We start from the raw sequence: 14,385 nt of genomic DNA, 5'->3' as shown, positions 1-14,385 counted from the left end.
CATGCTTGTAGCCCAAGAGGGGTCCCTGGTATTGATGTACTCAACCACGTGCATGCATCAGTCAAGCAGTGTGGGGCTTGACGCTTCTAGGCGCGATATTTTTATATCACAAGAAGGATATATTGTGGTCTTGTAGAAAAGTGAAACATGCGGACTTAGGAGAAATAAATGACGACTTAGAAATGAGGTGAGGGCATCAATACCACTGTACCCAGTAGCTCCTTTAGTAACACGCATGTGCTCTGTCCATTTTGGGGGTTGCCTTATTGAGCGAACTTTACTGTTAATGTGTGCGGGGAAATGGCTTTTTCCGTACGGTGTTATGATATGATACATGATAATTTAATGTCCACAATTTCCAAGTTGAAATTTATTTTCCACCAGCATATAAGAGTTCTAAATGTAGAAATACTGCATCGGCCTGTACATCGTTCTTGTTTTTTTATGTGGCACTTGAGACATGGTGATTTCGGTCGTGTTTATTTTATGAATGGAAAATGACGCCATCACGATTATATCAGATATCGCGATATTTTTTCATGATGTCGTGATATGAAAAGAACTGAATATCAAACAGGCTTACTCTGGACAAAAACAATGTTACTCCTTTTGCACGGATGAAGCTTTTGCTTTGCAGATTCAGATCTAACATACCTGGGCATTGGTCACAGCAAGCATCAGGGACATCTTCTGCGGTACAATTCAGCTCCGGGCAGACCTGGGCTTCACACGTCGTTGCTCCCTGAATGCATCGGCATGAAGTACAAGCGTTCTCGTCCCACTGGCTGCCGTGGGGACGGATTCCGGACTTGGTGATGCAAGGTTCAGCTAACAACAACCAGGGGGAAAAAAATGGTTACTCCTGCTTGTCGGTCCTGACGAGCACTAAACAGACCTTCTCAGGTCGCGTTCAAACGATGATGAGTCGCTGTAGCCAATTCCTTTGAAGGCTTAGACAAACGTGTTCATGGCACCCAAGACAAGAAAATCAGGCTAAGCCTTATCCAGTTCCAGTGGTACGCACAAATGGCTTCTTTAAAGCCATTTCTATCCGTATTTGCCCACTCACTCAGGATGTGGGTAACAAGTGATGACATAGCGTCTTACCCATAGACACAAACAACCCTGCAAGTTAGTACTGATCTCACAATGTACCAGTGCACCCACACGATTTTTGAGTTGGACGCACTAGACATTTCAATGTTGCAGTCCAAGTATTAAGAGCATGATCGGTTATAGCCAAGTAATGTAACCAAACATTTACATTTTTGATCCATTGCACGCAATCTGCATCACAAGTCATGAATCAAATCCCAGCCATGGTCAAGTTCGAGACCGAGTCATTATCCAATGTGACTCGAGTCGAGTCCGAGTCATGAAAAATGTGACTGCTCGGGGTGGATATTCCAAGTCAACTTGTTCAAGAACGACTTGATTGGAAGTCTTCCGAACACCATGCTGACATTAAACCGAACAAAGATTTCTCAACTTGAATGCTACCCAGAGACAAAATGAAGCAAACCTGGCTACCCACCTGGACATTCCAGACAGCACTGGCCCTCTCGACGGATGGCATTGGGACAGGTGAGCAGTGGACAGGATACCGGGACACACTGGACACTGCCTTCGGTACAGTGACACGTTGTGCACTGGTCTGACTGGAATTGCTCCCCACTCTTGTAAGTATTGCCTTTGAATGTGCAAGGCGGCCCAATAACGACTGGAAAACGGAAAAAAAAGGAACCAGTTTACACTCGCTTAACTCTAACCGTCATTTAACTAACTCGTACAAGTAATATGTGTTCTTTTTTGTTCAGAAAATTTTCAGACAAGTTCATTTAATTTTTCAACAAAACAACAGTATTTTAAAATACCATTTTCAGCTATCAGTTTTAAGGGAAAAAATATCACAAAGTTGTATTTCTCGAGCTGAATGGGTTAAAGATGATTCTGGTCAATATTTAAAGGGTTAGGTAGGCTTTTGGATGATTTCAGTTTGGCCAAGTTTCAATCTTGATCCACAGATTTTCCAAACTGGAGGAAGTTTTTAAATCTTTGTGGCACTGATATGCTTATGACATTTCCAGACATTTTAGTTTGAGAGGTGACGAACACAGCGAGGGGGTGAGTTTTGCGAAGGTGATTTTCAAGAGTTGCCACTGGTTACCTTTTTGTTGGTCTTACCTTCTGGCCCATCGGGGCACGTTGGACAACAATCGCCGGGCTGCACGACTGGGTTGTCGCATAGTGGCAGGCTGCACGACGGGCGTCGGCAGGCTGTCTCACCGCGGTCACACTCACAGGTCTCACAGGGACCAGGGATCCACCTGTCACCATGTTTGTACTCAGTCCCGTTGAAGATGCAACTGGGATCCTCTGTGTTAGTATGGAATGAATCCTTGCGTGAAATAAAAATTAGAAAACTCTGTGCGCATGTAGCGACACAGAAATGGCTGGTATACCTTGCCAGATTAATTCTGATGTGCTCCTTCAGTCAACTAATTAATCTTCAAGATTTAGAAGGTCTACGAGGCAGTTCTGTGTGAAGTCATAATCATGACCCTCCTATGACACACAGTGCAACCGTCCCACCACCCTGGGAAGGACCAGACTCAGAAATCATTCTGCAAGTCCTGTGCGACTGCAAGACGGTCGAGTTCTTCAATAATTTTCTCAAGGCGCAGGAATACGTGGCCACATTATTTTACCAATAGGAATGCTGCTATAGTGCATTTCTCAATGGAAATGATAGGCCTATGTAAAACAAATGCCCTTCCAATTATGTAATCATTCTCTGCACAACAAACGTTAAATGAGGTAAAATGCTCCAAGAAAAGATTGGTGTACAAATCTTTCAGGCACTGTGGTGAGATCTAGAGAGTTTGTCCTTGTTAGGCCTGAAAACTGTCCTCGCCAAGTTATCAGGTATACTCCTCCTTGGTCCTCTCCTTCCTAGAAAACCCAAATCTGAGAAGCTATGTTTGACTGTCCAGTCAGGACTAATCTGATGACCAGCATTACTTGCCATTACTACAGTCAAACTGTATACAAGTTGTATAGGCTTGTTAAATGCATCTTTGACCAATGGGAGACTTTGAAGCACTAGTGGCAAGCAAACGTTACTGGTCCTTTTTGACCAATGGGAGACTTTGAAGCACTAGTGGCAAACAAACGTTACTGGTCCTTTTTGACCAATGGGAGACTTTGAAGCACTAGTGGCAAACAAACGTTACTGGTCCTTTTTGACCAATGGGAGACTTTGAAGCACTAGTGGCAAACAAACGTTACTGGTCCTTTTTGACCAATGGGATACTTTGAAGCACTAGTGGCAAACAAATGTTACTGGTCCTTTTTGACCAATGGGAGACTTTGAAGCACTAGTGGCAAACAAACGTTACTGGTCCTTTTTGACCAATGGGAGACTTTGAAGCACTAGTGGCAAACAAACGTTACTGGTCCTTTTTGACCAATGGGAGACTTTGAAGCACTAGTGGCAAACAAACGTTACTGGTCCTTTTTGACCAATGGGATACTTTGAAGCACTAGTGGCAAACAAACGTTACTGGTCCTTTTTGACCAATGGGAGACTTTGAAGCACTAGTGGCAAACAAACGTTACTGGTCCTTTTTGACCAATGGGATACTTTGAGGCACTAGTGGCAAACAAACGTTACTGGTCCTTTTTGACCAATGGGAGACTTTGAAGCACTAGTGGCAAACAAATGTTACTGGTCCTTTTTGACCAATGGGAGACTTTGAAGCACTAGTGGCAAACAAACGTTACTGGTCCTTTTTGACCAATGGGAGACTTTGAAGCACTAGTGGCAAACAAACGTTACTGGTCCTTTTTGACCAATGGGAGACTTTGAAGCACTAGTGGCAAACAAACGTTACTGGTCCTTTTTGACCAATGGGAGACTTTGAAGCACTAGTGGCAAACAAACGTTACTGGTCCTTTTTGACCAATGGGAGACTTTGAAGCACTAGTGGCAAACAAACGTTACTGGTCCTTTTTGACCAATGGGAGACTTTGAAGCACTAGTGGCAAACAAACGTTACTGGTCCTTTTTGACCAATGGGAGACTTTGAAGCACTAGTGGCAAACAAACGTTACTGGTCCTTTTTGACCAATGGGAGACTTTGAAGCACTAGTGGCAAACAAACGTTACTGGTCCTTTTTGACCAATGGGAGACTTTGAAGCACTAGTGGCAAACAAACGTTACTAGTCCTTTTTCGCACATGCTGAGATCTAGGTAGGCATGTGAAACAATCCACACATGCTCGGAACTGGTAGAAAGGACCAGTGCAATTGCTGCCACCAAGCGTCTCAACGTTGTCTTCAGGCCTCGAGTGCATCCATGGTCATGGTCTGTCTGTCTAGCATTTCGTACCTGGGCAGGATCCGCAGCACTGGTCCCCGGTGGGAGGGATGGGATTGGCACAAGGTAGGAGACAGTCGGCAACAGCACAGATGGTAGAGCCGTTAAAGCAGTGGCAGGTTTGACAGGGGTCGGGTCGCCACTGATCCCCACTCTGGCGAGTAATACTACCGTCGACACAAGGCAGGTCGCGCACCTGAGGAGGCCCTGGGGAGGGGGGGGAATGAGAAGGGAAAAGAAGAATAAGGCAGAGGGAGCAAGTGACAGTCATCAGCTGGCAACAGAGACTTGGTGGTGCTGGGTTGGGATGGGTTAGGTGGGTTGGGTTGGGTTAGGTGGGTTGGGTTGGGTTAGGTGGGTTGGGTTGGGTTAGGTGGGTTGGGTTGGGTTAGGTGGGTTGGGTTAGGTTGCTTGGGTTGGGTTGGGTCGGGTCGGGTTGGTCTGGGTTGTGGTGGGTTGGGTTAGGTGGGTTGGGTTGGGTTAGGTGGATTGGGTTGGGTTAGGTGGATTGGGTTGGGTTAGATGGGTTGGGTTGGATTGGGTGGGTTGGGTTGGGTTAAGTGGATTGGGTTGGGTTAGATGGGTTGGGTTGGGTTAGGTGGGTTGGGTTGGGTTAGGTGGGTTGGGTTGGGTTGTGGTGGGTTGGGTTGGGTTGCTTGGGTTGGGTTGGGTTGTGGTGGGTTGGGTTGGATTGCTTGGTTTGTGTTGGGTTGGGTGGGTTGGGTTGGGTTATGGTGGGTTGGGTTGCTTGGGTTGGGTTGGGTCGGGTCGGGTTGGTCTGTGTTGTGGTGGGTTGGGTTGCTTGGGTTGGGTTGGGTTGGGTTGGGGTGGGTTGGGTTAGGTGGGTTGGGTTGGGTTGGATTGGGTGGGTTGGGTTGGGTTAGATGGGCTGGGTTAGGTGGATTGGGTTGGGTTAGATGGGTTGGGTTGGGTTGGATTGGGTGGGTTGGGTTGGGTTAGGTGGATTGGGTTGGGTTAGATGGGTTGGGTTAGGTGGATTGGGTTGGGTTGGGTTAGATGGGTTGGGTTGGGTCGGGTCAGGTTGGTCTGGGTTGTAATGGGTGTTAGGTAAGGCTCAGTTCTTACCATCAGCACACTGTGCGCAACATTCTCCGTCTGGTATGTACGTATTCACACAGGCTTCTACTGGGTGGCACTGTACTTCAACACATATCGGGATACCATCAGAACACTGGCACTCGGTACAAGGATCAGGCTTGTATGTCTGTCTGTTTTCGATCCTCTGACCCGTGGTTGGGTCGGTACAGAACAGCGCTAAGCAAAGAAACGATAAAGAAAACAAGGTTTATGGTTCATTTTGAGATGTTGGGCATGAAAACTTTCCGCCACTGTTTTGCTTTCTGACAGAAGTGTGTGTTGACTTAATTGAATAATCAACGTGAAGGTGTAAGCAAATAACTGATGCAGTGATCAAATAAGCAAATAACCGATGCAATAATCAATTAAGCAAATACTGTGATGGAAAGATTAATTCATTGAGTGACCAGATCAGACTTGTTGTCTTGGTCCATCTTGTGTGTCGGGTCTCTGCAGCTTACCAGGACATATCGGACAGCATTCGCCAGGCGGGGTGACGTGTGCAACCTCGCAGTATATCAACTCGCAGGAAACGGCGCTGCATGCCACCGTTCCATTGTTGCAGCGACAGGTGGAGCAGGGGCCTTCCTTGAAGATCTCTCCCTGGACGTAGTCTTGACCCTGGTAAGAGCAGGTCGTGGGCAGGGGTGGCACCTCAGCTGTGATGACCCCATAAAAGCATAAACATGAGATTAAACGGCTGGCTTGTTTGAATTGTGGGGTCTACCCGTTCAATCATGTGCTCAGTGATGTGTGAAAGCAAAAAAAATTGAAAAGCTCACTCTGGTGGGATTCGAACCTACAAATCCCCTCCTTAAGGGTGCCGAGACATTTGCTACGGCAAACATTTTCTCTCTCATGATCCAAAAAGGCCCGCCACAAGTCAATGTCCAGGCTAAAAGTCATAGTCTGTCACAGGGATATGAAAAGTTGACCCACAGTGACACAAATTTTGGCAGTGACAAATGATCGGACTAATGCAAGCAACTGTTGGTCCAGTGCATGTGGCGGGCACCAAATCTGTCGTATGAGTCAAATCTCACATGCAAATTTATACAAACCAACAGTGTCTGTAATGAACTCAATACATATATTCAATTAGGACATGAAAGCGCTCAAACTAGAAAAAACAATTCCAATTCCTTACCGCATTCTGGACAGCATTGACCAGGAACCTGCACGTATTCCAGGCATAAGACTTCACAGACAGTTGCTACACAGTCCACGATGCCAGTCCGGCAGGAACAGGACAGACAAGGCTCTGGGTTCCAAGTATGGCCATCTGGGTACTCCACGTCTCCTTGGGTGCAGGACGTGACTAGGATCGCTGTAGAATTGTCAAGAGGAGAGAGAGAGAGGGAACCAGTTGGAATTGAGTCCATCACAAGTCTCTTCACCCGACTGGTTGTCAGTAACTGGACGAACAACAAGCGTGATTAGGTTGATGACTCAAAGACCCAGTGGACTCGTGATGGATTTTACTGTTACATTCTCCAAACTTTGAGGAACATGGCAAAGGGATGAAATGATAACACCACGTCCTAGTTACTTCAAAGTTGACCAATCGGACTATTGTCTTCAGGTATATAATCAGTGCTCCAAACTAATTGGCAACGACACAGTTCAGAGCACTGATTATATATTATAATTTTGGCTATGTATTCTGATCACGGTGCTACGCAGCCCTTTCATATTTCTAGTATCTTCAGGTCCCTGATTGTCCAAGACATCTGACTGTCCACACTCTCCACACTGAACCAAAGCTAAACATTCCTTCATTATGCTCACTGCAAAAGGTAGTTTCAAGGAGTCCTTCCACTCACCGTCAAAAAATAAATAATAATGTCAGATTTATAAGTACATGTGCACAAACCCACAAAATAATCAACTTTCTAGTTTTACCACGAAGCACAACCTACATGTTTTTATCAATCAATATAATTTTTCAGGTTATCTGTGACATTTTTACATTATCCTCAATACACATCCAATCCCAAATGTTTTGAAATCCAGGACAAATTGCTACAAGGTCAAATACAGCAATGCGAAGGTCCCATCTCAGAATTATTATTTTATGTCCTTTTTTTTTTAACTACAAGATCCTAAGAGCTGACATCAATCTAGATGAGAAAACTCTTACGTTCACAGTATGGGCAGCATGCCGTCGGATCATCGTAAACAATTCTTCCAGGGCAAAGAGGAATGACACATGCAACGACTGCACAGATGACTTGGCTGCTGTCACAGAAGCAGTTGGCGCACGGGTCCGGTTCCCAGTTTTCTCCATGGGCGTAGAGCCGGCCATTCTGGGAGCAGGGCTTGCCTAGGTTCGGCGGCTGATCTGAGAGGGTTAAACCAGAAACAGAAGTCACAGGCGCAAGTGGGACAGGGTACAGTTGACTCTCGTTAATACAAGGGCCTTGAGACTTACTTAATTATCTCGTGTTATCCAAGACCTGTGATCTGAATTCAAGTCACAAGCTTTTCAAATGAATTTGAGCAAATGCATTCCATTGTCATTCTCCTAATTACTTATAGCTGGTCTTGTGACTGGTCTTGTGATTGATCTTGTATCTGGTCTTTTGTCTGAAATGAGTCTGGTGTTGTGACTGGTCATGTGTCCGGTCTTGTGACTGGTCTTGTGACTGGTCTTGAGCCGAGTCTTGTGTCTGGTCTTGTGTCGGCCCTTGTGTCTGGTCACGTGTCTGCCCTTGTATCTGGTCATGTGTCTGCCTTGTGATTGGTCTTGCAACTAGTCTTGTGACTGGTCTTTTGTCTAGTCTTGTGTCTGGTCTTGTGATGTCTCGAATACAGCACTGCCGTGCATGAGTAGTCACCAACAGAAGCTCAAGCTCACCTGGGCAGGCCATACAGCATTCACCCGGGGTAAGGATTGGGTCCTCACACTCCAGTGGCAGACACTTTGTCTCTGCACAGCTGGTGTAACCGTTGCTGCAGGCACACGTGATGCAGTCATCAAGTTTCCATTCCTGACCGTGGTAGTAGGTCTTGTCGCCTTGTCGGCAAGGCAGGGGCTCCTTTCCTGGATCATCTTTTGAAAACAGACACAAAATGGCCGGCTTTATTCACTGCTCTCGGGTTTCATAAAATTCAAGTGCTTCAATGAGTATTTGAGCACATCGCACTTCAAAATCATTCTATAAAACTGAGTCCAAAAGTGTGACATGTTTGTGCACCTGTTAATCAGGACCTGTGTAATTTGACTTGGAAATATCATGGAAATCGACTTCGCATTATATTTGTTTGACAGGTAATTTGTAGCACTTATTCACACTTGGAAATTACAATATCTGTTCCAAACTTATTATAGTGTCAGATGTGACAGGGACTTGAACCAAAATGGAACCTCAAATTCGTAGAATGACCTTTCACATACACCCTGGTCTATTTTTTATAATGCCATTATAGAGAGGGCGCTCTATGTCTTACTGTTCCTACAAGATAACACCCTGTCATAGACAAAGCATGGGTACTCACTACAGGGGACAACACACTGAACACTGGGGACCTCTGTCCTCAGTGGCAGAAATGTCCAAAACTTCGGTCAGGTTTGGGTGTTGTCAAACAACAGAAGGTTCAGGCAACTTGCAAAGATTCCTGTGAGTGTCTCACATCTCAATCCTACCTTTGCATCGTGGGCAACAATCTGTCTCTCCTTGAACCTTCTCTGTGCAATTCAGCGGAGTGCAGGGGATGCCCTCGCAGTTGATATCTCCCTCAGTGCAAGTGCATTGGAGGCAATTGCTTTCAAACCAGGTGTCTCCGTTCTTGTAGCCACCACAATTCCTTAGTTCCTCCGGTGTGGCTAATCACAGAATAAAAGTACATTTTATACAAAGTAATGACATATGTCAACACAAAAGTTGAAAACCTGGTATCAGAAATCGTTATTTATGATCTTATTGGTCATTCTTTAATGACGTTATTTAGACAAAGGTGAAACTTCCTGACAAATAAGTATTTGGGGATATGAAATACACATGAAAGCATCTTTAAACTACAATAAACAAAAAATTTACCAAATGATTTGTAAAGCAGAAAAGATATATTTATTAATTTCATAAATGACTTCAGTAACCTAAAGAATACAGAATATAAACTCTGGAACACAGGTGACAGTCAAATTGGTTCAATACGAGAAATCAATTTTAAAGTTCTGGAAAAGAACTGAAATGCCTATCCTGTCTTTTTTATAACAGCCACTCTTTCAGTTTTAGTTTTGATAAGACTAACGTACCTGGGCACTGGCAACCGAAGAACTCACAGGAGATACTTCCGTCATCGCAATGGCAGTTGACACAATCACTTATGGCCCAGGTAGAGCCACTTTCCCTGGTCACGCCCTCGTAAACGCACTGTCCAAGCTCCTCAACTATTAGAAAATTATGACAAATATCATGAAAACGACTCACAAAGAATAAGTATTTCGGAGACAATTCGAATATAACAAAGATTTGACATTTCAATGAGGGCATTATAGCCAAAGATGAAAACGAAGCCAAGGTTTCTGAAAAATGACGACGTACTCACCCAGACACTGAGGGCAGCATTCGCCTTCCACCGGCCTGGTCTCGGCACAGTCTAGTAGCGGACACTGCAGAGTGACACAGTCACTGTGTCCGGAGTGGCAGGTGCAGGTTGTGCAGGGATCTGGGTTCCACTGCTCCCCGTCTTGATAGTCTCTCATGTTGACCTCATCCCTACAGGTCACGCTCTGCGGTGGGGGTGGGCCTAAGATATCACATGACCAAAACAAGTGCATGTTACCTTGTCGATTTAAGCATATGAAATGACAACATTTCACAGGAAATGTTTCGGACTCGGAGTTTTATGGCATAAATCAGAGATGGATATTCCACACCACTTATTTTTGCTTTGTGGAATGGAACATTCTGTTATTTTATGAATGAAGTTATTGCAATGTATGAATGTGATCTCAACAAATCCTGAATCTGTCCTTAAAATCACATCTTTTGTAACAGTTACATTGCAGTGCCATATAGCGCCGCCATATGACCATGCAATGGAACTTCTATTTACTGTGGGATAGAATGTCTTTCTTTTGCAGTGCAACAATGGCCTACATCGGCAGAAATGATTCACTGATATATGATCAACAGCCCATCCACAAGATGACAGGGATTGGTTTAGGCATTGCATTAACCGCGCATGACATCTGAGAATTAGTTTTCAATTCCATTTTTTTTTCTTTCCAAATCACAGGAAGTCACTTACAATTGACCGCTTGGCAACTGGTAAAGATGTCAGGATTGGGCTCAGGGACCATTGTAAATTCAGGATTGGGATTGTCCCCTTTGTCGAACACCGCGCAAATCTCTTCGATGTCTTCGCATCGCCTGTCAGTCAAGTCCAAGTTATACTTCAGCCGGTTAAATATCAGTTTGTCTCCATTCCTGAGGGAAACAAGACAATTGACAGACATCTTTAGATCACAAATCTTGACCAATTCAGCTTTCCGTCTGTCAATATTCAAGCAGAAACTTCTTCCCAAATTTCAACAGGATAGATAGACCAATCTGAAGCTGCTGTGACAAAATACCTGATTCAGACGTGAACAAAAAATATTAGAAATTAAGAACTGATTACAAAAGTTATGGGGAAAAATTGTTTCTGGTAACTGGGGTTATTTGAGGGAAGGGACTTACTCAAGCTTCTTGTTGGACTTTCTCTTGTCCAGGATCTGCTCGCTTGCCGAGATCTCGCCTCCGCCAGCTTCTGCCTTCATCTTGGTGTACATGCCCACTTTCCAAAGGTTACTGCCATAGAACTCAGCACTGCTGCGATTGAAATCGTAGCCCACGTCCACCCTGAGGACTATCTGGTTGCTCTTATGGCTGATGATAGAGCCACTGCCTGACCCCAAGCTGTAGCTGACTTGGTTGACAAAGAGTCGCTGGGCTGTCGGTCCAAAAAATCGTGGCTAAATTACAGCTTGTGTTAAATTGTTGTTTGAAGGGGAGGGATTCAAAATGGAAAACCCACCTGTTTCTCCTGAATGAAATTGACTGGACATTGTTCAATTTAAAATAACATTCATCATCGGCAAAAGTGTACAAATGATATTTTCGGGGGGTGGGGAAAGCAAACTTGTTTTGGGGAGGGACACAAAATTTAGACATTTTGTTATGCAAGCCTGTATGGCCTTACATGGCCTGAGAGGTCAGGCTACATGTGTTCGGCCTTTTACACACTTTTGGAAGGGAAATGATACAGACTGAAAAATAACCTTGGACCTATTGGCTCCCCGATCTGCCCTTGAAATTGAAAATGGCCCAAAGGGGAAACCGCCACAAAGTGGCCATAAAAGGAATATTAATTTGTCTCAAATTTTCTACTTCTATATCCAAAACATGAACACAAATACACATTTTATTTCCATGAAAGGGGAGATTAACATAGCTACAATGTATGTCATCGGACATGAACATTTCTTAACCTCCTTGCTTTCAATGGTTACTGCATGTTTTCGGTAACTTAACTGTGAGCCAAAGAAATGTAAAGTTTCAACAAAACAGGTCATAGAGCATGAAAGTGATTCAAAGTTCCTGGACATGCTAGAATGTCTACGCCTATGATAATGCATACTTACGTGGGCAGCTGTGACAGCAAACACCAGCTTTCTTAATTGGGATCTTGCATTTGATGGGAAGGCACTGTTTATATTCACAGGTACCTGTGCCGTCCCTGCAGGTGCAGTAGGAACAGGGAGTGAGGTCCCATTGTACGCCGTCATCGTACATCTTGCCTTCGATGTTGCACTGTCGACCACCACCTGAAATAAAATGTAGGCAATGGTTCTCACATTTAATAAATCAGAACTGACCAATCTATCTAGCAGAGACTTTGGCTTTCTGTTTGAGGATTTCCATATTTTCCTGACAGGTCTGTCAACCGTGCAGGGACTTTTGGACTTCAGCATACTGTAAATGTAATAATGCTGCCGTGGATTCAACACGAGGCACGAGCTGACATTGTGGCCTATTCAAAGTCATGAAGGTGGGAAAAGTCAATGTGGTCCAGTCTTGCCAGTCCAAGATCAAAGAAACTATGTCAAATTATAAACATGGACTCAATAAACACGAACGTCCATGCTACTGCCACAGTCATGCATGACACTTTGATAGTTTGCTCCTAACTACTTTTTTGAAGAGTTCCATATTCAAACTTCACTTGACATCCCGTGCACAAACCAGTAATGAGACTGGTCTAAAATATTCAAAGTGTTTTCTGAGTAAATGGATCAACATTTTCAGTGTTAAATTGACCTTAGGATGTGTTATCAGGCTGGCTATACTGCTACTATGCTATGCATGCTGCAAAGTGCCAAGGGAAATGACGCCGTAACCTCGAGGAGGATCTATGGCAAATTTATTGACTTGACTTGTATGATAATGTCCATCCACTCCAGTGCAGTGACGTCCTCATATCCGAACTCTTACCTCAGCCAAGACACAACACAACACAAAGCTACATAAAAGCAACGTAAATACTCTTACATTCAGGACTTTATGTACTTTGCTACAATGTTCTTTCCAATACAGCAAAACACAAGAACATTTTAGCACTTGTAAGCGAATTTGTCACTCTCGAGTTGCGAGTTGAATTTCCAGCCAACTTTCAGTAGTAGCGCCCTCTATAGTTTCAAGACCACAAACACGCATCATTCCATCGAGTGAGTGTTCAAGAGAATAGGCACCCCACCGAAAGATTGGTCTTTCTCTTTATTTCTGTCGATCCTTTATTTTCTAAGCTTAATCCGTTTTACCTAACAGTTGGTTGTGTGAATAGACATTGACACAAACCAAATGTATACTTGAAAACAAGATCTTACAAAGGATCCCGCCACTTCAATTTCGTGGTCGTATGTATAAAATACCTATTTTGGTTATCATTGCTCCTAATTTCGATCAATTTACAGTAATGCAGCTAACATTTCCTTCCGATAACCCCAGCTCCTCAGTAATACCGCACGACGAGCAAATTCTCCCGGGATTGCAATTTTTTAAATTACACAACAGTCTGGGGAAACCCAATGTACTCCCCTATGGGAAATTACATGTATTTTATTACCAGTCTTCTGAGAAGACTAGTCTTCGTGCCTATTTTGAGCTTGAACCAGTTGATGTCAAACCTTACTTCCCTTTGAGAAAAGTTCTCCAGAGCGGCTAACATAGCCTTTATTCAAGCCGGGTGTCCCTAGTGTGTTAAAAGGTTCCCTAGCGAGATGTGGCTGAAGTCGTTTTGTTGGAGGATGAGATACAGAATATTATAAGAAATTACCTCCTGCAACTTCCCCACCTCCAGTGACCTCACCGCCTCCTGTGACATCACCGCCTCCCAAGACCTCACCTACAACCTCGTCTAAAATCAAAGGGGTTCCTGTAGCTACCAAAAAGCCAAAACAAAATACAAACAACAAAGTGAGCTTTTCAGTTGCACCCGGTGCCTTTCCCTTCTCAAGAAAACCTGTTTTAAGATCTTTTTTGTGTGAGCTGGAGAGGGCGCTGTGACGCCGTTGCATTTAAATAATGACAAGTGGCCGACCACAACGTGGGCGTTTAATTGATGTGGAAATTTGGCCCCCCTTAAAGCGGTGTTTTCCCTTGGCCAAGACACCCACGGCGGCCCTTGATATACCGTTGAGGCTTGGTGTTCAGGGAACTTGCATTCAACTTAGGACGCACTTACCTTGACAGACGTAGGAATATTCGCCATCCACACAAGTTCCACCCACACCGCACGGGTTATCAAGGCATTCGTCTCCATCTGTTTGTGGAAAACAAAAATTCACATCAGTAAACCTGCATTTTCTTATTCAAAACACATAAAAAAATAAACACCTAGCCACTGGGCTGTCTCGAACCAG

At 44.3% G+C, this 14,385-nt stretch overlaps 1 protein-coding gene across 4 annotated transcripts in view; it reads right to left on the bottom strand.

Annotated features, from left to right (window-relative positions):
- Positions 1–14,385, bottom strand: part of LOC110974853 (zonadhesin-like) — a 57,314-nt gene that overhangs the window by 39,173 nt on the left and 3,756 nt on the right. For 2 of the 4 annotated variants that reach the window (XM_087138389.1, XM_087138391.1), the window contains exons 4-20: positions 14,208–14,285; positions 13,800–13,904; positions 12,109–12,291; positions 11,165–11,417; positions 10,734–10,912; positions 10,029–10,229; positions 9,736–9,870; positions 9,124–9,303; positions 8,335–8,529; positions 7,618–7,818; positions 6,625–6,804; positions 5,939–6,136; positions 5,466–5,654; positions 4,392–4,586; positions 2,185–2,376; positions 1,535–1,720; positions 655–828 (exon numbers count right to left, since the gene is read on the bottom strand). In XM_087138389.1, the coding sequence (XP_086994515.1) occupies positions 655–828; positions 1,535–1,720; positions 2,185–2,376; positions 4,392–4,586; positions 5,466–5,654; positions 5,939–6,136; positions 6,625–6,804; positions 7,618–7,818; positions 8,335–8,529; positions 9,124–9,303; positions 9,736–9,870; positions 10,029–10,229; positions 10,734–10,912; positions 11,165–11,417; positions 12,109–12,291; positions 13,800–13,904; positions 14,208–14,285 (3,024 nt within the window). Of the gene's footprint in view, positions 1–654; positions 829–1,534; positions 1,721–2,184; positions 2,377–4,391; positions 4,587–5,465; positions 5,655–5,938; positions 6,137–6,624; positions 6,805–7,617; positions 7,819–8,334; positions 8,530–9,123; positions 9,304–9,735; positions 9,871–10,028; positions 10,230–10,733; positions 10,913–11,164; positions 11,418–12,108; positions 12,292–13,015; positions 13,036–13,799; positions 13,905–14,207; positions 14,286–14,385 lie in introns of those variants that run through there. The other 2 variants (XM_087138390.1, XM_087138392.1) reach the window with 2 other exon arrangements.

The sequence above is a fragment of the Acanthaster planci genome, linkage group LG06, assembly GCF_054643075.1.
Source record: "Acanthaster planci isolate LZ-2023a linkage group LG06, COTS_SCS, whole genome shotgun sequence".
Classification (NCBI taxonomy): domain Eukaryota; kingdom Metazoa; phylum Echinodermata; class Asteroidea; order Valvatida; family Acanthasteridae; genus Acanthaster; species Acanthaster planci.
Note: the sequence above shows the minus strand (reverse complement) of the source record. Positions and strands in the feature narration are given on the sequence as shown.